General features: G+C 39.3%; 1 protein-coding gene across 1 annotated transcript in view; it reads right to left on the bottom strand.

The window, feature by feature from the left end:
* Positions 1 to 1,542: 1,542 nt before the first annotated feature.
* DNER (delta/notch like EGF repeat containing) overlaps positions 1,543 to 14,228 on the bottom strand; it is a 190,536-nt gene continuing 177,850 nt past the window's right edge. Inside the window, exons 11-13 of the mRNA XM_089509155.1 lie at positions 12,227 to 12,358; positions 7,137 to 7,383; positions 1,543 to 2,614 (exon numbers count right to left, since the gene is read on the bottom strand). Coding sequence (XP_089365281.1) covers positions 2,503 to 2,614; positions 7,137 to 7,383; positions 12,227 to 12,358 — 491 coding nt within the window. The 3' untranslated portion in view covers positions 1,543 to 2,502. The remainder of the gene's footprint in view (positions 2,615 to 7,136; positions 7,384 to 12,226; positions 12,359 to 14,228) is intronic.

Below are 14,228 nucleotides of genomic sequence, written 5' to 3'. Positions count from 1 at the left end.
TTCTAGCAGCTTGAGAAAAATTTGCTATTGCAAGAGGCTGGGGCAAACTGGATGCTTTACATATTTTTATCTTTTGTTTTTTAATGAATTTGATTTAAATGTTTTTAATCCTGTAGATAGATCAATCCTATAGATAGATGAATGATATTCTGACAATGACTTTTTGGATGTTTTTATTTAGACTAGTTTCCAAGTGTTTTTAAAAAGCTGTATATGTTTAAGTCTTCAGCTGACTTGAGTCCCAGTTTCAGGGAAAAGGCAATATGTACAGGAAAAAATAAATGAATGTAAGACTTGGGACCATAATACTTGAAAGAGCATCTCCCTTTACATATACCTGCTTGAGGACTGAGGTCTGCTAAAAGGGCCCTCTTTATCCCACCAGCAGAGGAAATATACTATAGGAGGATGTGGGAGAGGGCCTTCTTTGCTATGACACTTCATTCATGCAGTGCCCTGAAGGACCAGCTAGCATAAGTCCTGGCTTCATGGCTTTTTATTATAGCCTTTGAGCCCCAATTGATTTCACTCAGATTTAAAATGTTTATGGTTTCTGGTTATCTGGAACTGTTTTAACTAGTTTTAAATGGTATCAAGTTGTTAAATTGTTGGATATAGTTTTAGTCTGTTTAAATTGTTTTTATTGCTTTAAACTCTTTTAATTGATTTTATTGTATAAAATCCTTGGATCTTAAATTGAGATCCTTGGATATAGAGTGGGATATAAAATTTGAAAATAATAACTCAGTTTTTCCTAAGCCATGTCTAACATCCCATGGAATGTAGCAAGTTGACACTTATACCAGTAGAGGATCTTTTGACCACTGAGGCACAGCTACTATATCACTTGCTTTGTTTGCCTTGCCCTAATGCCACTGCTTCATCTCATATGAGTCCTGTGACTGTTAACACTTTCTATAAGGTAAAATGTACACTGAAATTAGCACTACTATGGTATCTCTAGGAAGGCAAAGACAAACCAAGCTGGCATTCTGAAACTCAACATCTCATTGCTTTTTCCCTCTTTTTCACTGCAAGGTGATGTTGCTGCGAAGTCAACAAAGCTGACAGGCAATTGGCAGCTATCCTGACAACACTGAGCCATGCTTTTACTATGTACAGATGTTCAGTGGTACAACAGTACATAAAAATAAAACAGCCACAGTTCAGTGCGCCATGTACCAAGAAAAAAAGTAGGGCAGAAACTAATGGTTGTCAGACTGCAATGTCTGTTTCTGAGATGACGTGGGTGGGGAGAATAGCTATCATATCATTCAATTTAAATGTCCACACTTGTATCATATAGTTGTTTTACATATTACAAGCCATATTAAGCCTATCCACACTAGGTAGTACAGGCAAATATAATTCTTGTAGTCACATAAAGTGTTCCAAGTGTATAAATACAGTGTTTCTGATTCTAGCAATGCCATGGCTGGTTCCTATTAGGCAAATGGCTTGGAGTCAAGGGCACTCATTGGGAAATGGTTATAAGAACCTCCATTCCTTTACTTCTGCAGAAGACAAAACAAGACCAGCTACCACCTTGAATTGATCACATTTATTCAATATTCTTTGAAATAAGCAAGAATTTTGAAGCACATAAGCAATCAAATAGAGCCACACACACATAAATATGGTGCACTATGAGAAATACACAATATTGAAACAAAATAATACTGTACTTTAACGACATTTGAGAGACAAATTGTTCAAATTATAGGTTTTGTTTACTTGCACTATAAAAAAACGTTGACTTTTTAAAGAAAAATATAATCCCAATAAAAAGGCCTGATCCTGAGCACTGCTAAATCAGGGGACATCACACAATCCACTCATTTTAAAAGCAACAGGATCAAACCCTTTGTTTGCCTTAACAGGCACTTCAATTATGTATCATTTTTACAAAGCTTACCTTGATTACTATTACAAAAATGACAAACATCAACTCAAGAGTATGTTCAGCAAGGTTCAGGAACATAATGCAGAAATAGCTTAAGTATCCATGCACAAAAGAGGGAGAAAGCTAATTCATTCAGTTTAGGAGTAATAATTTTTACTAGAATCCTTTTCACAAACACAAACATCTCAGACTTCATTTTTCAGTAATGGATATATCAAGTTTTACATTTTTCCTAACTCTACTGAGAATGCTGGCACTGTTATGCTGAAGAGAATCTTGTCATTGCTTAATATATTCTGTCGGTAACAACCACACAGGTTCATCTTCTGAGCTTGGTAGAAGCACACACTATTGTTAAGATCAGAGTTTCTAAAGCTGAAAGTACATTAAAAGGTAAACTGTGAACTTCACAAATTCAGTTTTAAAATATTTCCCCAAACTAAAAGCTGCAGAAAACTTGTTCTTAAATAATGTACAGAAAATTTTGGAGCAGCTAAACATTTTAAATTTCTTACACTTTCTTCATCTTAAAAATATTTGAATTAATTCAGTAGCCCATCCTTTTGAAAAATAATACCCCAAAAAACACCTGAAGTAGATTACAAATCTTTTGTTTTAATCAGTGTGACCAATGGTTTGTCATCAGGACTGTAGTCTTCATAAGCAATTGGAGTTGCATCATACATTGCAGGTCGAGATTTCTTTCCAAACCTAAACCCACAAAAATAAGGAAGAAAGAGAAGCGGAATTAAAAAATAGTTAATACAAATTATTGGAGAAGATGATAATGCTTGATAAAGTGGAAGACAGTAAGAAAAGAGGAAGACCACATTCCAGATGGATTCATTCAATCAAGGAAACAAGGGCCCCATACAGACAGGCCAAAATAAAGCTGTTTCAGGTCACTTTGGAAGTATGCTGTTTAAATAATGCATGCGTACTAAGAGCTGAGAAGCCACCCCAAAGCCACGATCCAGTCCTAAGGACTGGTGCACAGCTTTGGTGCAGCTTCCGGACTCTTAGGATACATGCATTGTGTAAACAGCATACCTCCAAAGTGACCCGAAGCAGCTTTATTTTGGCCTGTCTGTATAGGGCCATAAACCATGAGCTTGCAAGACCTGATCATAGCTATTGATGACTAGAGCTCTTTTAGGGTTCTCATTCATAGAGTTGTCATAGGTTAAAGCCAGTTAGATGGCAAATAACAACATACATGTATTGGGGATCTGCTGACTTTCTTATGACAAATATACTTGCAAATTCTATTTAAATCTGTAGACCCAAGTATATGTGGCATGAGAACGTACTGACTAAAATCTTTCAAAAAGAGTCGAAGGTCTGGAACAGACAGGCACAAAAGAGTGGCCCAAGTCTGCTCTGGCTGAAAGCAGATTGAAACCTCACTGTCTGCATGGCCTGCCCCCAAGGCGGGCCATGGACACAGGGGCCAAGTGGCACCACTAGGAGTCAGATTATCCCAGCTCCTTTTTACTCCAGTCCTAAGGACCGGAGCGTGGCTTTGATGTGTTGTTGAATCAGCATGCCTCCAAAACAGTCGGAAGCTGCTTGATTTGGCCCATCAGTTTCACCCCAATGGTTTGCATCCTCTTCAATATTTCCAAGATTGTAAACTGGATCTCACAATTTTTGAATTCACAATTACAATCAGCAGTGACCAAAAATGACCTCCCCCTCAAAAAAAACCCCTACCTATGGGTCAGATAGTGACACAACTGAAGGATTTCCTAGGTGCAGCAGAACAGGGCACTGGCAAATGATTACTGTAGTGCTCTCCTGGTTCGGGGGCATGTTGAGACAAGCAACTGTGGCAGGACCCTGGGGGATCTAACTACCTGTCTCAACATGTCTTCTGTCTTTATGATCAGAAGATCACACCAGTTGCCATTTCCCAATATCCCAATCTGCAGTACTCCAAAAACCCTTCAGTTGGGTACTAATGAATAGTCACTGATAGCCTTATTCTTCAATGGATTCCCCATAAAATATCAGAAGGTAGTTAGCCTATTGGTGGACTAAGGTGCACCTTTCATCCATCATATGCAAACAGAAAGGAATCCTATTCTATGATACATAGTAAGTTCTTCCAAACCTGGAGTGGGCAACTGTGGCTTCCCAAATAATTCTGTGCTGCGCCTTTCAATATCCCTCTTAAATTAATTATATTGGCTAGATTTGCAGTCCAAGAACATCTGGATGGCCATAGCTGCCCACTCCTGACCTTAAGGCTCTCCCTCCCTTTTAGGAAAGAAAATAGAAATGTCTGCTTCTAAGCAAAATGGATGGAGGGGCTGTTCCTTGATCTTCACAGAAAAATGAAATGGGCTTGCCACTAATTGCCCAATCTTTTTGTCTTTTTTTGCAGTGAGAAAAATGTACATGCACGTAAAATTCATAGAAGAAAACATGTCATAACTGTGCAATTTCAGAACAGCAGGAGATAGCAATTTCTGCCTGAAAGATTGGGATAAAAGTTACTCTATTCCTCTGGCTCATTGTTCAGCCACAAAAGAAAAGTGAAAATCATCATTTGAGATGAAGATATCTATTTAATACAAACTGAACTTGGGTAAATTTAAGAAAAGAGCTTGCATTTGCCCCATGTCTATTAATATTTATTTGTAGGGCCAGATTTAATTGCTTCCAGACACATAGCTCCTAGCATTACCAATCTAAGTCATGCACAATTATTCCATATGTTTTTTAAAAAAAATTAACTGATGTCTTATGTAAAGGAAAAAAAGACGATTGGTGTAATGGGAAAATATGAGAATGTTAGAAGTGGAAGACAAGCTGCGGACACCTCATCCAGAAACAATCTTGTTTAAAGGGCAAATGCAATCATGTATATTGATTAATTGGCATTTCAAAACACTAAGACAAACACTTTTGTAAATTAAAACTAAACAAAAGCATACAACACGTACAGTGCCATTTAAAAAAAAAGCCCCATCAGACTAAGTAAATTGGCTGAAGATGGAGCGCAAACTTCAACGCTACTGTATAATGTCTTTGAGAATTGCTTCACCAGGAGGCAGTCCAGATATATTTTTAATATTTTCTGATACTATCTTAAGTGTTCAGGTAATCATAGATTGGATTAATCAAATAAATACATTGCTCAGTTAAACTCAGAAAGTAGTAATGGCTTGTAACCCTAGTGGAATCATGACTCAAGGACTTTCTATGCTTGGATGATGAGTATTGTTTTACAGAAAGCAGAGTTAGTAAGAAAACAGTCACTTGTATCTATTAAGGAAAAACATATAAGACTAGGTAAAGAGAAACATGCTAGTAAAGAGAAACATGAGGTTGTCCCTTCAGTGTAAGTAAATATTTTACAGCATCATACAGAACTGCATGTCTCAAACAGCCACCAAATTAAAAACAAAAAACAAAAAACCAGCCATTCCTATGTTCACACAGAAACTTGGAGGACTAAGTGGCAGGATTCCTAAACACAGGAAAATGTTTGAAATTGTGAATGGATCAAACAACATTGTATTTATATTGTAAGTTTGATCATTACCAGTCTTGGCTGCTAAGGTGCAGTAGAATGGGATTGATTGGGAGGCTCCAGGGGATGGCAAATGTCTCAGTCTGTCTGAGGTAAGTGCCAGTTGCTTGGAAAGATGCTGAAGAGAATTGCCCTTGACACAAATTTATGTGAGAACTATTCCCTATTGCTCATATTTCCTTTCTATACAAGGTGTTTGAGTGTGTGGTGGCTGGGCAACTTCAGATATTCTTAGATGAAATGGATTATCCACACATATTTCGACCTGTTTTCAGGCCAGAGAATGCCATTTCAATGGCATTAGTTTCTCCCAGTAATGACCTAGTTTGGGGAAAAGATGGGGAGTACTACCATGTTGCTTTTCTTGGATTCTTCAGCAGACATTAACATCACCAATCAAAGTATCTTACTTGACCAGTTCTGCAGGATGGGAGTAGAAGGCACTGGCTGAAATCCAGCATCAGAGGCTATGAAACATAACTTTACAGTGATGAAATCATGTCACTGACATGATCCGCAACATAAGGAGGAACTTCCTGACAGTAAGGGCTGTCTGATGGTGGAACACACTCCCTCGGAGTGTAGCGGAGTCTCCCTTCTTGGAGGTCTTCAAACGGAGGCTGGATGGCCATCTGTTGGGGATGCTTTGATTTGGATTTCCTGCATGGCAGGGGGTTGGACTGGATGGCCCTTGCAGTCTCTTCCAACTCTATGATTCTATGCTACACAATTGTGATGATGCACAACTAGACACCGCATTCTGTTGTGAAATGGGAGCTCCTTTTGAGCAACAAGACATATTGTATCTCAGGACAATGTCCAAGTTGTAGCTCCCCTTGTGCAATGGTCCTAATGACATAGTTACATCTCCCCAAAGACATTCCTGCTTTGGCATTTAAAAGGGGAATAATGAGGTTTGGTTCTTCCTGCAATTACTTTTCTTCTATTGAGCTTTAACTTATCTTCTAGGTAGATCTGCTGCTGTTCGCATTTTAAGACTTTTGGTTGATGTATTTAATGTTTAACAACTGCATTCTTATTTTTTTGTATGTGGATTTTGTGCATTTTCTTCCTTAAAGGTTATTGATTTGCTTTAATTTGATTCTATTGTAAGGCACCTTGAACACTCAGAAAGAGTCTCTAAAGTAGGAAAAAACACTTCAGACAAATTTGTTTGGGATACTAGAGGATGCAGTTAATCACTTTAACCCACAGATTTCTCACAGTAACTAATACAGCACAAACATTAAAGTTTTAAGCAAAACATGTGCTTTAAGACTTTGCTCTAATAAAAATGTGTAGAGCACAGGGATAAAGAGTAAGTTGTGTGTGTGCATGTATGTTTGTGAAAACTAAGGACAGAATCATGTAGGATTGAGTCACAGATGTTCTGTATCTCATATAATATGGCTCTCATACTGCAAGTGAGCACTCAAAGGAGAAGAAAATATCTATTTTTAATACTCATATTTCAGGAAGCGACTGTCTAGCTTTGCCTACATCCAGAATGCTTTTCTTCTATATGATGGAATCTTTTTAGTGCAGAAATACTTCATCATGTGGCCATCATGCACAATTTGAAGAGGTAAAGCCAGGGAATATGTTTATCATCTTGTCTGATGGTTGGGAGAACTATATCTCCCTTATATTCCCCTCTTACCCTCTCTCTTCTTCCCCCTGTCCCCACAAACAAACCTGGCATGCCGGATGGAGGCAATGGCACTACTGAATTCACTGTCAATGCTCCTGCAATTGTAGAATTCCTCATATGCTGGCCTAGATGAGCCCTGATACTCAATGCGGCTGATGCGACAGATGCCCACAATTAGGATGATCAACATCAGGACAAATGCCACACACAGAGCTCCAATTATGATGTAGAGAGAATGGCGTGGCATGTTCGTCAGGCTCTCAGCCATGTGTCCAGACTTCCACTGTAGATCTGAAAGCAAGAAAATCATTCAGTCCTGATTAATAACTATTCAGTTTTCTTATTAGCACAGAATGAGCATACTGCTTCACTCAGGTCCAACACCTGTGCTCACACTTTTTCTTACAGCTTGGACATTTACTTTAAAAGGGATGGTTTGCTTTGGGGAAGGTTTTTCCCCCAGTTTGTATGTTTGCATGCATTTGGCCAATATTTTGGTAAGATTTTCACCCCAAAATCACATGAATTTTTTCTGTAATGCAAAAAATTCTGGGGTTCAGGGGGCTTGTGAGAACAGGTTGAAGGGTTCAGAAGCTGCAAAGGTGCTACCCAGGGTCTGCATTGGGTCCATGTCCTGAATTTTCCCTACCCATATTTTAAACATTTGTTCAATCATATCATCCTTATCTTGAAGAGACAAAAAAATGGAAGAGGCAAATGAAAGCCCATTTCTTACAATGCATTTCTCCTGAAACAGGGACAGCGCCTATATGTACACACTTAACTCCCTCTGGATCCCTTAACCAGCTATGCTACTTAACTCCCAGTAAACCAGGCAATTACATCATCCCTACTCACGAGACTGAAAAATGGGAAAGATGAGTACAAAATCTGGCAGATTACTGAGAGTATATCAATGAATATTAGATGCTGGGGACACAAGTGGCAGGCTGTCAGGTCCTCATGTCCTTCCTGGCAACTTTGAGGAAAGACTAGCTAGGCCTTTGTCCAGAATGCAAAATGGTTCCTCATTTATCCTTACAAGAACACTTTAGTAATGATGGCATATATAATCTACAAACACAGGAAAAAGGTTCCAGAAATCATGAGACAACTAAATGAATGAGGTTTGACACTGGGTGAGTGACTAGGATCATTTATGATAACTTAGGCCCAATACAGACCATAAAGTGGTGTACTCACACTGATACTAGGGGTTGGGAGTGTGCACCAACCACATGATCCCTAACCCTAGTATGTGTGGACGGTGCCATTGTTATGTGGCATGTCCACACAGAACATGAGATGACAACGTCATGCACATGCCACGTCCAAATGAAAAGGCATATGTGTGATGTCTCTGTGCTGCCCCAGACTGCTTTTCATCACGCAAATCATTCCCATGGCAACCAAACGGCCACAGGAACAATGCCGAGGTGGCCCCTTTCTCCAATGGCTGTGGCTTCCAGGGTGTCCGGGGGCATGAAGCCCCAAGGACACCCCTTTTCTGGACCACAGAGAAGTGGCATTTTGCCACTTCTCTGTGGCCCAGAAAAACGACAGATTGGGGGCGCAGGGCTGCAGGTGAGGCTGCCCTGGCCCCAATCCGGAGTGAAAAGGGGAGCGTACAGGCCGCCCCTTCGGGGTGATCTGTACGGCACCATTTATATCTGTTACATTTATTTGGTTTGTTATACAGGTTTAAGGCTATATAGCCACTCTGAGAGCCTTTAGGGCTGAAGGGCAGTGTATAAATACCATAAATAAATAAATAAATAAATAAATAAATAAATAAATAAGGCTGAGATATAAGCATAATAACACAGCGGCAATATTCTACTGATTGTTCTTCTGGCCAATCTACTAGCTATTCTGATGGCCTTCCTGTTTTGTTTGTGTGCGCATAGGGTGGTACTATGAAAAGCATAGCCATTAGTGTTTCTTAGAGTTGGGCTGGCTCAGGATTCTAACCTACTTTTCACTGTGTCTTATTCTCAGATATAGCACTAATCGTTTTCATGGCAACATTATGATTGCCTTTATTAATCCTGGAAATCCATTTAAAAATAGTTTTATTTTACTAATAGCTGGGAATGTTTACTTATTTATTTACTTAATATGCCATCTTTCTCCTTGTACCAAATTCAAGCCAGCTGCGATCCAATTTAAAACAAAGTACAGCTATGCCACAAGGAAGCATTTGGCAGAATCTTTTAGGGCAGTTACAAAACTTAACCTACAGTTACACACTTGTAACTACTATGTGGTCATAATCCCTATGTAGCCCCCAGTTAGCCTTTGTTAACTAGTTTGTTAGCTAGTATAGAGGCTACCTAAGGATTGTGAAAGTCTACCAAACCTCACTTACCAGTAAGTAGCTGCTGGGATTGAGAAGATCCATTCCCCGGTCAACTGAGAAGCAGCAGCCTAATGTTACCACCAGCCCCTCACATGGTCTATCTCCATCATGAGGGAGATTTGCAACAGGGGGTTAGGGGAGTCTGGCCATATGGAATTCTTCAAGTTGTCTTTATTACATTGCCAACATTCAGTTAAATTAGACAATTTCATTCCAAAAAGCTGTAGATGTGTACAGTTGGCCCTCTGTAATCACAGATTCAACCACCCACAGCTTGAAAATATTTTTTTAAAAATCCCAAAAGCAAACCTTGATCATGCCATTTTATATAAGGGACACCATTTTGGTGAGGTATTCAGCCTGGTTTGTCAGACACCTCTGGTGCCTTGCCACACTACAAATCCCAGGATTCTGTAGGACAGAGTCATGACAGTGAAAGTGGTACACTTTCTGTGACGCAGCTATACCCTTAGAGCTTAGACAGACTAGTATAGGAGGATATGGTCCTTTAGATAGTCTGAACATCTAAGGACCTTATAGAGCATAATCAATACTTGGAATTGTGCTTAGAAACAGACTGGCAGCCACTAGAGTTGTTGTAACCAGAGAGTTGTGTGCTCCCTGTAACCAGCCCCAGTTAACACTGCAGCTTTTTAATTAGCCGAACTTTCTAAAAAGTCTTTGATGGCAGCCCCATGCAGGCCACATTGCAGGTGCAACCTTTGGGAGAATGGCATGGCTTCCCTACACAAATATAAACTGAGTTACATTTTGTACTCATGTCACTTATTCCTTATCTGGCAGGAATAAAATTGACAGGGGAGGTGTCAGGAGAGATCCCTCTTTGAGCTATATTCAGCGATTGTCTGTAACCTACACCTGTAACTGAACTCTTTATGGCTGTGGAACTCAGAATCCTGACTAGGGTTTTGAAATATTTGCTATCATGCCACATCATATCCTGTAGGTAATAAAAGCATGTGGTTTCAGCAATCTCTTTCTTTCACATTAAGCCATTAAATTACATAATACTATCTCTATAATACCAAAGCACTGCCTGAAATGGATTTCTGAAGACTTATTGCATGTCTCAGGATATTAAATCCATCTGTCAGTCAGCCTATTGTCTACCATGTAAAGAAGATAATGCTGACACCTGGATTGCTTCCTCAATTAAGTAGATATACCTATTTTAGGCATTAGTATTTCTTCCTCAGCAAGGTCTTGCAGACTTCATTTCTTCATTTTATTTAAGTATATAGTATTGTGCTCTTCAATTTAAAAAATAATAATCTCAGCATTTCCAAAGAAATAAAAAAAGTGGACTGGATCTTTAGACATCTATGAATGCAGTTCTATCCACTTTATATTGGAATAAATCTCAAAACTCTGCCAGTTTGTTTCTCTAGAGTTAATAGCAAGACAGGCAAATGTGGAGAACAATGGCTTTGTTGTGCTATTTTAAGCCCTACTTAAATTTACGCCTGAGTACAGTAGTCATGTACATGCTAAGGAGTTCATAAATGAAAACTTCACCTCTCCTCTTTCCAGCAGCACCTGCAGATTCTCATAAACCTCTCTGAAAGGTCAGGGAGATCCCCTGGAGTTAGGGATATGGCGGGGAAGGGGTCACGATAAGATAGAAGAATAAAATGATGACTGGTGCAGGACCTGAGAGTGGTTGCTGTCAAGATCTGTCACCAAGACTAGACAGCACGGGCTTGGACAATTTCCCATACAAGGCAGAAGGATGATACTACACATCTGTAAATAGATATCTTTGTCAGGAAAAGACATTGGTGTGGCCACTAGGGGGAGCTGTTGTGCAGATAATTTACAGCTCCAGTGGCAGCTAATGTATCAGCATTCAAACAGTGCATCTTCGGAATGTTGATGCAAGTGTCAACTGTCAGTTCTCAACTGTCACTAAGAGAGTGTGAGACAGTTGGTGCCTGAGAGTGGGCTGTGTCTGTTACTGAGAGACAGTGAGATTGTTGTGTGTAGCTGTGGCTGTCTCAGAGGTTGTGTTATTGTTGGTTGGTGTAAATAGTGTGTATTAGAGACGGATGTCCAATACACTGTGTATATCTATGTTGTAAATACTGCAAAGGAAGATTAAAGCCCTCGTTTAGAGTGAAGACTTGTAAGAGTCATTATTAGTTGAAGACATCTTCACAGATTCCTTCTTCTTGGCGTCCTGTTGACGTGGTTGAACTCTGCAGGTGGTCGTGGTGGACATTGCGCGTCACTTCCATAGGTTCCAACAAGGGTTATGGGCGCAGCACACGAGCCACAACAATCTTGGCATTGTTAGTGCTATGGGCCTCCAGTCAAAAGAGGAAACTGCATTAAGCAGGCTGTTTGTATAACCCATGAGGCTGATGAACTTCCACTCCATCTACTTAAATCTGTTGGTATCTGTTGTCAAAGTTTTCACTGTCTAGGTACCTTTGCAAGTTGGTAAAATTTGAAAATTAATATAGTTCAATTCATTTGAGTAGTCTACAGAAGTCTACATGGAGCTTGGGATGTGTATAGAAAACAGTCAAACAGAGATCTGAAAGTAGTACAATATACAGAGGGGTTTATCACCCACACTGATATTTTTCTGTACTGCTATAACCTCTTCCAAAACTCTGCTAATTCATTTGTCTAGAGTTAATGACAGGACAGACAAATAAGTTATGTGGAAAACAATGGTTCTGTTCTACTACTTTAGCCCTACTTAAATTTACTACAATAAACCCACACGGTGGCAAATCCACTAATACTTACGTATCTCACAGTTTGCTCCAACCCATCCATGTGGACAATGACAGATATACCCATTGGGTTGGTCTATGCACATTCCACCATGATGACAGGGGTTACTCTCACAGTCATTTATATTGATGTCACACTCCTCACCTTAAAACAAAAAAGAAAGACAATCCTGTGTTGTAGATGTAAAACAATATGTCTGCATCCCTTTCTATTTCAGACATGCAGTCATATCACCTGCGATGCACCAACTAACATGCTCCTGGTAAGGAGCAAATTACATTCTTCAGCAAACAGTTCTTACAACTATCACCTTCATTTCATGTTACTTGTTATTAGAACAAGATCTCCCCAAAGCTGAAACAGGAGTGCAGAGACGTAGCCGGGAGGGGGGGGTTTCTTGGGGTCCGGACCCCCCCTCCATTAGAAAAATGAATGGTGTGTGCTGCTGCACCACCGCACCCAAGCCCCATTATAATGGTGGCACTTAGTCTGGACCCCCCCTTCCTAAAATCCTAGCTACGTCCCTGAGGAGTGGACAGGATTTAAATAGCAATCAAAACACACACCAATGCATCTGCACAGCAAAGCAATCAAACTTTAGCAAGTGGCTTGAATATGCAACAGAATCAGATAATTGTATGTAGACCACAAATTGTTTCTCATGCACCATCTTTTGTTATTGTATTTCAGTTGTTAATGGGGCTCTGTGAATGAGCTGAAATAGCTGAAATTTTTCCTGAAGATTAGAAATTAGGAACTGGTTTGCTAGGAACTGATTTTTTTTTTTAAAAAAAGCTCTTTCAAAATTACAAAATAAAATCTTACAGAAACCTTGCTAAACAAATAAGCCCACTTTAAGGGTAGTTGGTCCTGAGTGAAATATTAACTAGTGGCTCCTATAAAAATACAAAAAATATATCTTCATATAATTTAATAAACTGAATGTATTACTGATGAAGAAAGGATATAAAATTGGGAAAATGTAAGAATCATGAGGATGCCTTAAGGATATTGAGTTTCAAGTTTCACAACAACGGCACAGGAAATTGGAAGTGACCACTTGAGTAATAAAGTTCAGTGATTCTCTGAGATTCTTTACAGCCTATCAATATTAACTACAGTGAAATATTTCATGGTTAGATTCTGAATAACATCCCCCCATTAATCATTCCATGGGAAAATGTGTCATGTGTATAATATTTAAACAATGCGTATAATGTTTAAATCAGTGTGTTTACTGCATCCAACCAAACCAGAGATTCATTTGAGCATACTCATCTAACAGCTTGTGCCAAATTTCACTTCAAAATGAACTGGCACTATAGGTAGATGATAATTTTACCAATTGATAAACAATATGTAAACTTCATCTGGCACACAAGGGACTTTCTGCTGCCTATGCCAGTGGCCAAATCAAATGTCACAAACAATATGGAACAATGATCACATACAAAGGCGTAGATGGAACCAGTGGAAATGGAGAGAAAAGGGGAAGAAACTGCTATCTGCAGCATCAACAGAAACTAGTGCAACCCCACACCATCCTCTTTAAACTATAAGAGAATGGTGGGGGTTGCACTAGTTTCTGTTGGAGGAAATGTTTGATTCACAGGAAGCCAGAACTCAACAATGTTGCATTTCTGGCCAAGGTTAGAAACTGATACAACAACTACATCAAAGGTAGGCACTGCTGGTCCAGCTGCAGTTACTAAAGTAGAATTAAGACCAGTCTGCACATTCCAGTACATTAGCTGTATATTCTGTTATACTCAGGACTAAAATGTGTATTCTTCAGAGCAGGCATGGCTCTAAAGTATAACTCCTCCCATAACCTTATCTGACTTCTGATGGATGTCCCAAATTTAATCAAAGCACAGCACATCTGCCATATTTAGCACTACTCAATTATTATACTGACTTTCTTGTCCTTCAATATAATTCTTTGTAGTTTTCCAAATATCATTTTCAAATGCAATCTTGTTTCAGAAGGATATTGACTAAGTAATGTTTTAAC

The sequence above is a fragment of the Sceloporus occidentalis genome, unplaced genomic scaffold, assembly GCF_023333645.1.
Source record: "Sceloporus occidentalis isolate IW3139 unplaced genomic scaffold, rSceOcc1.0.p SCAF_2, whole genome shotgun sequence".
Taxonomy (NCBI): domain Eukaryota; kingdom Metazoa; phylum Chordata; class Lepidosauria; order Squamata; family Phrynosomatidae; genus Sceloporus; species Sceloporus occidentalis.
The sequence above is the reverse complement of the archived record's forward strand: the minus strand, read 5'-3'. Positions and strand labels throughout refer to the sequence as shown.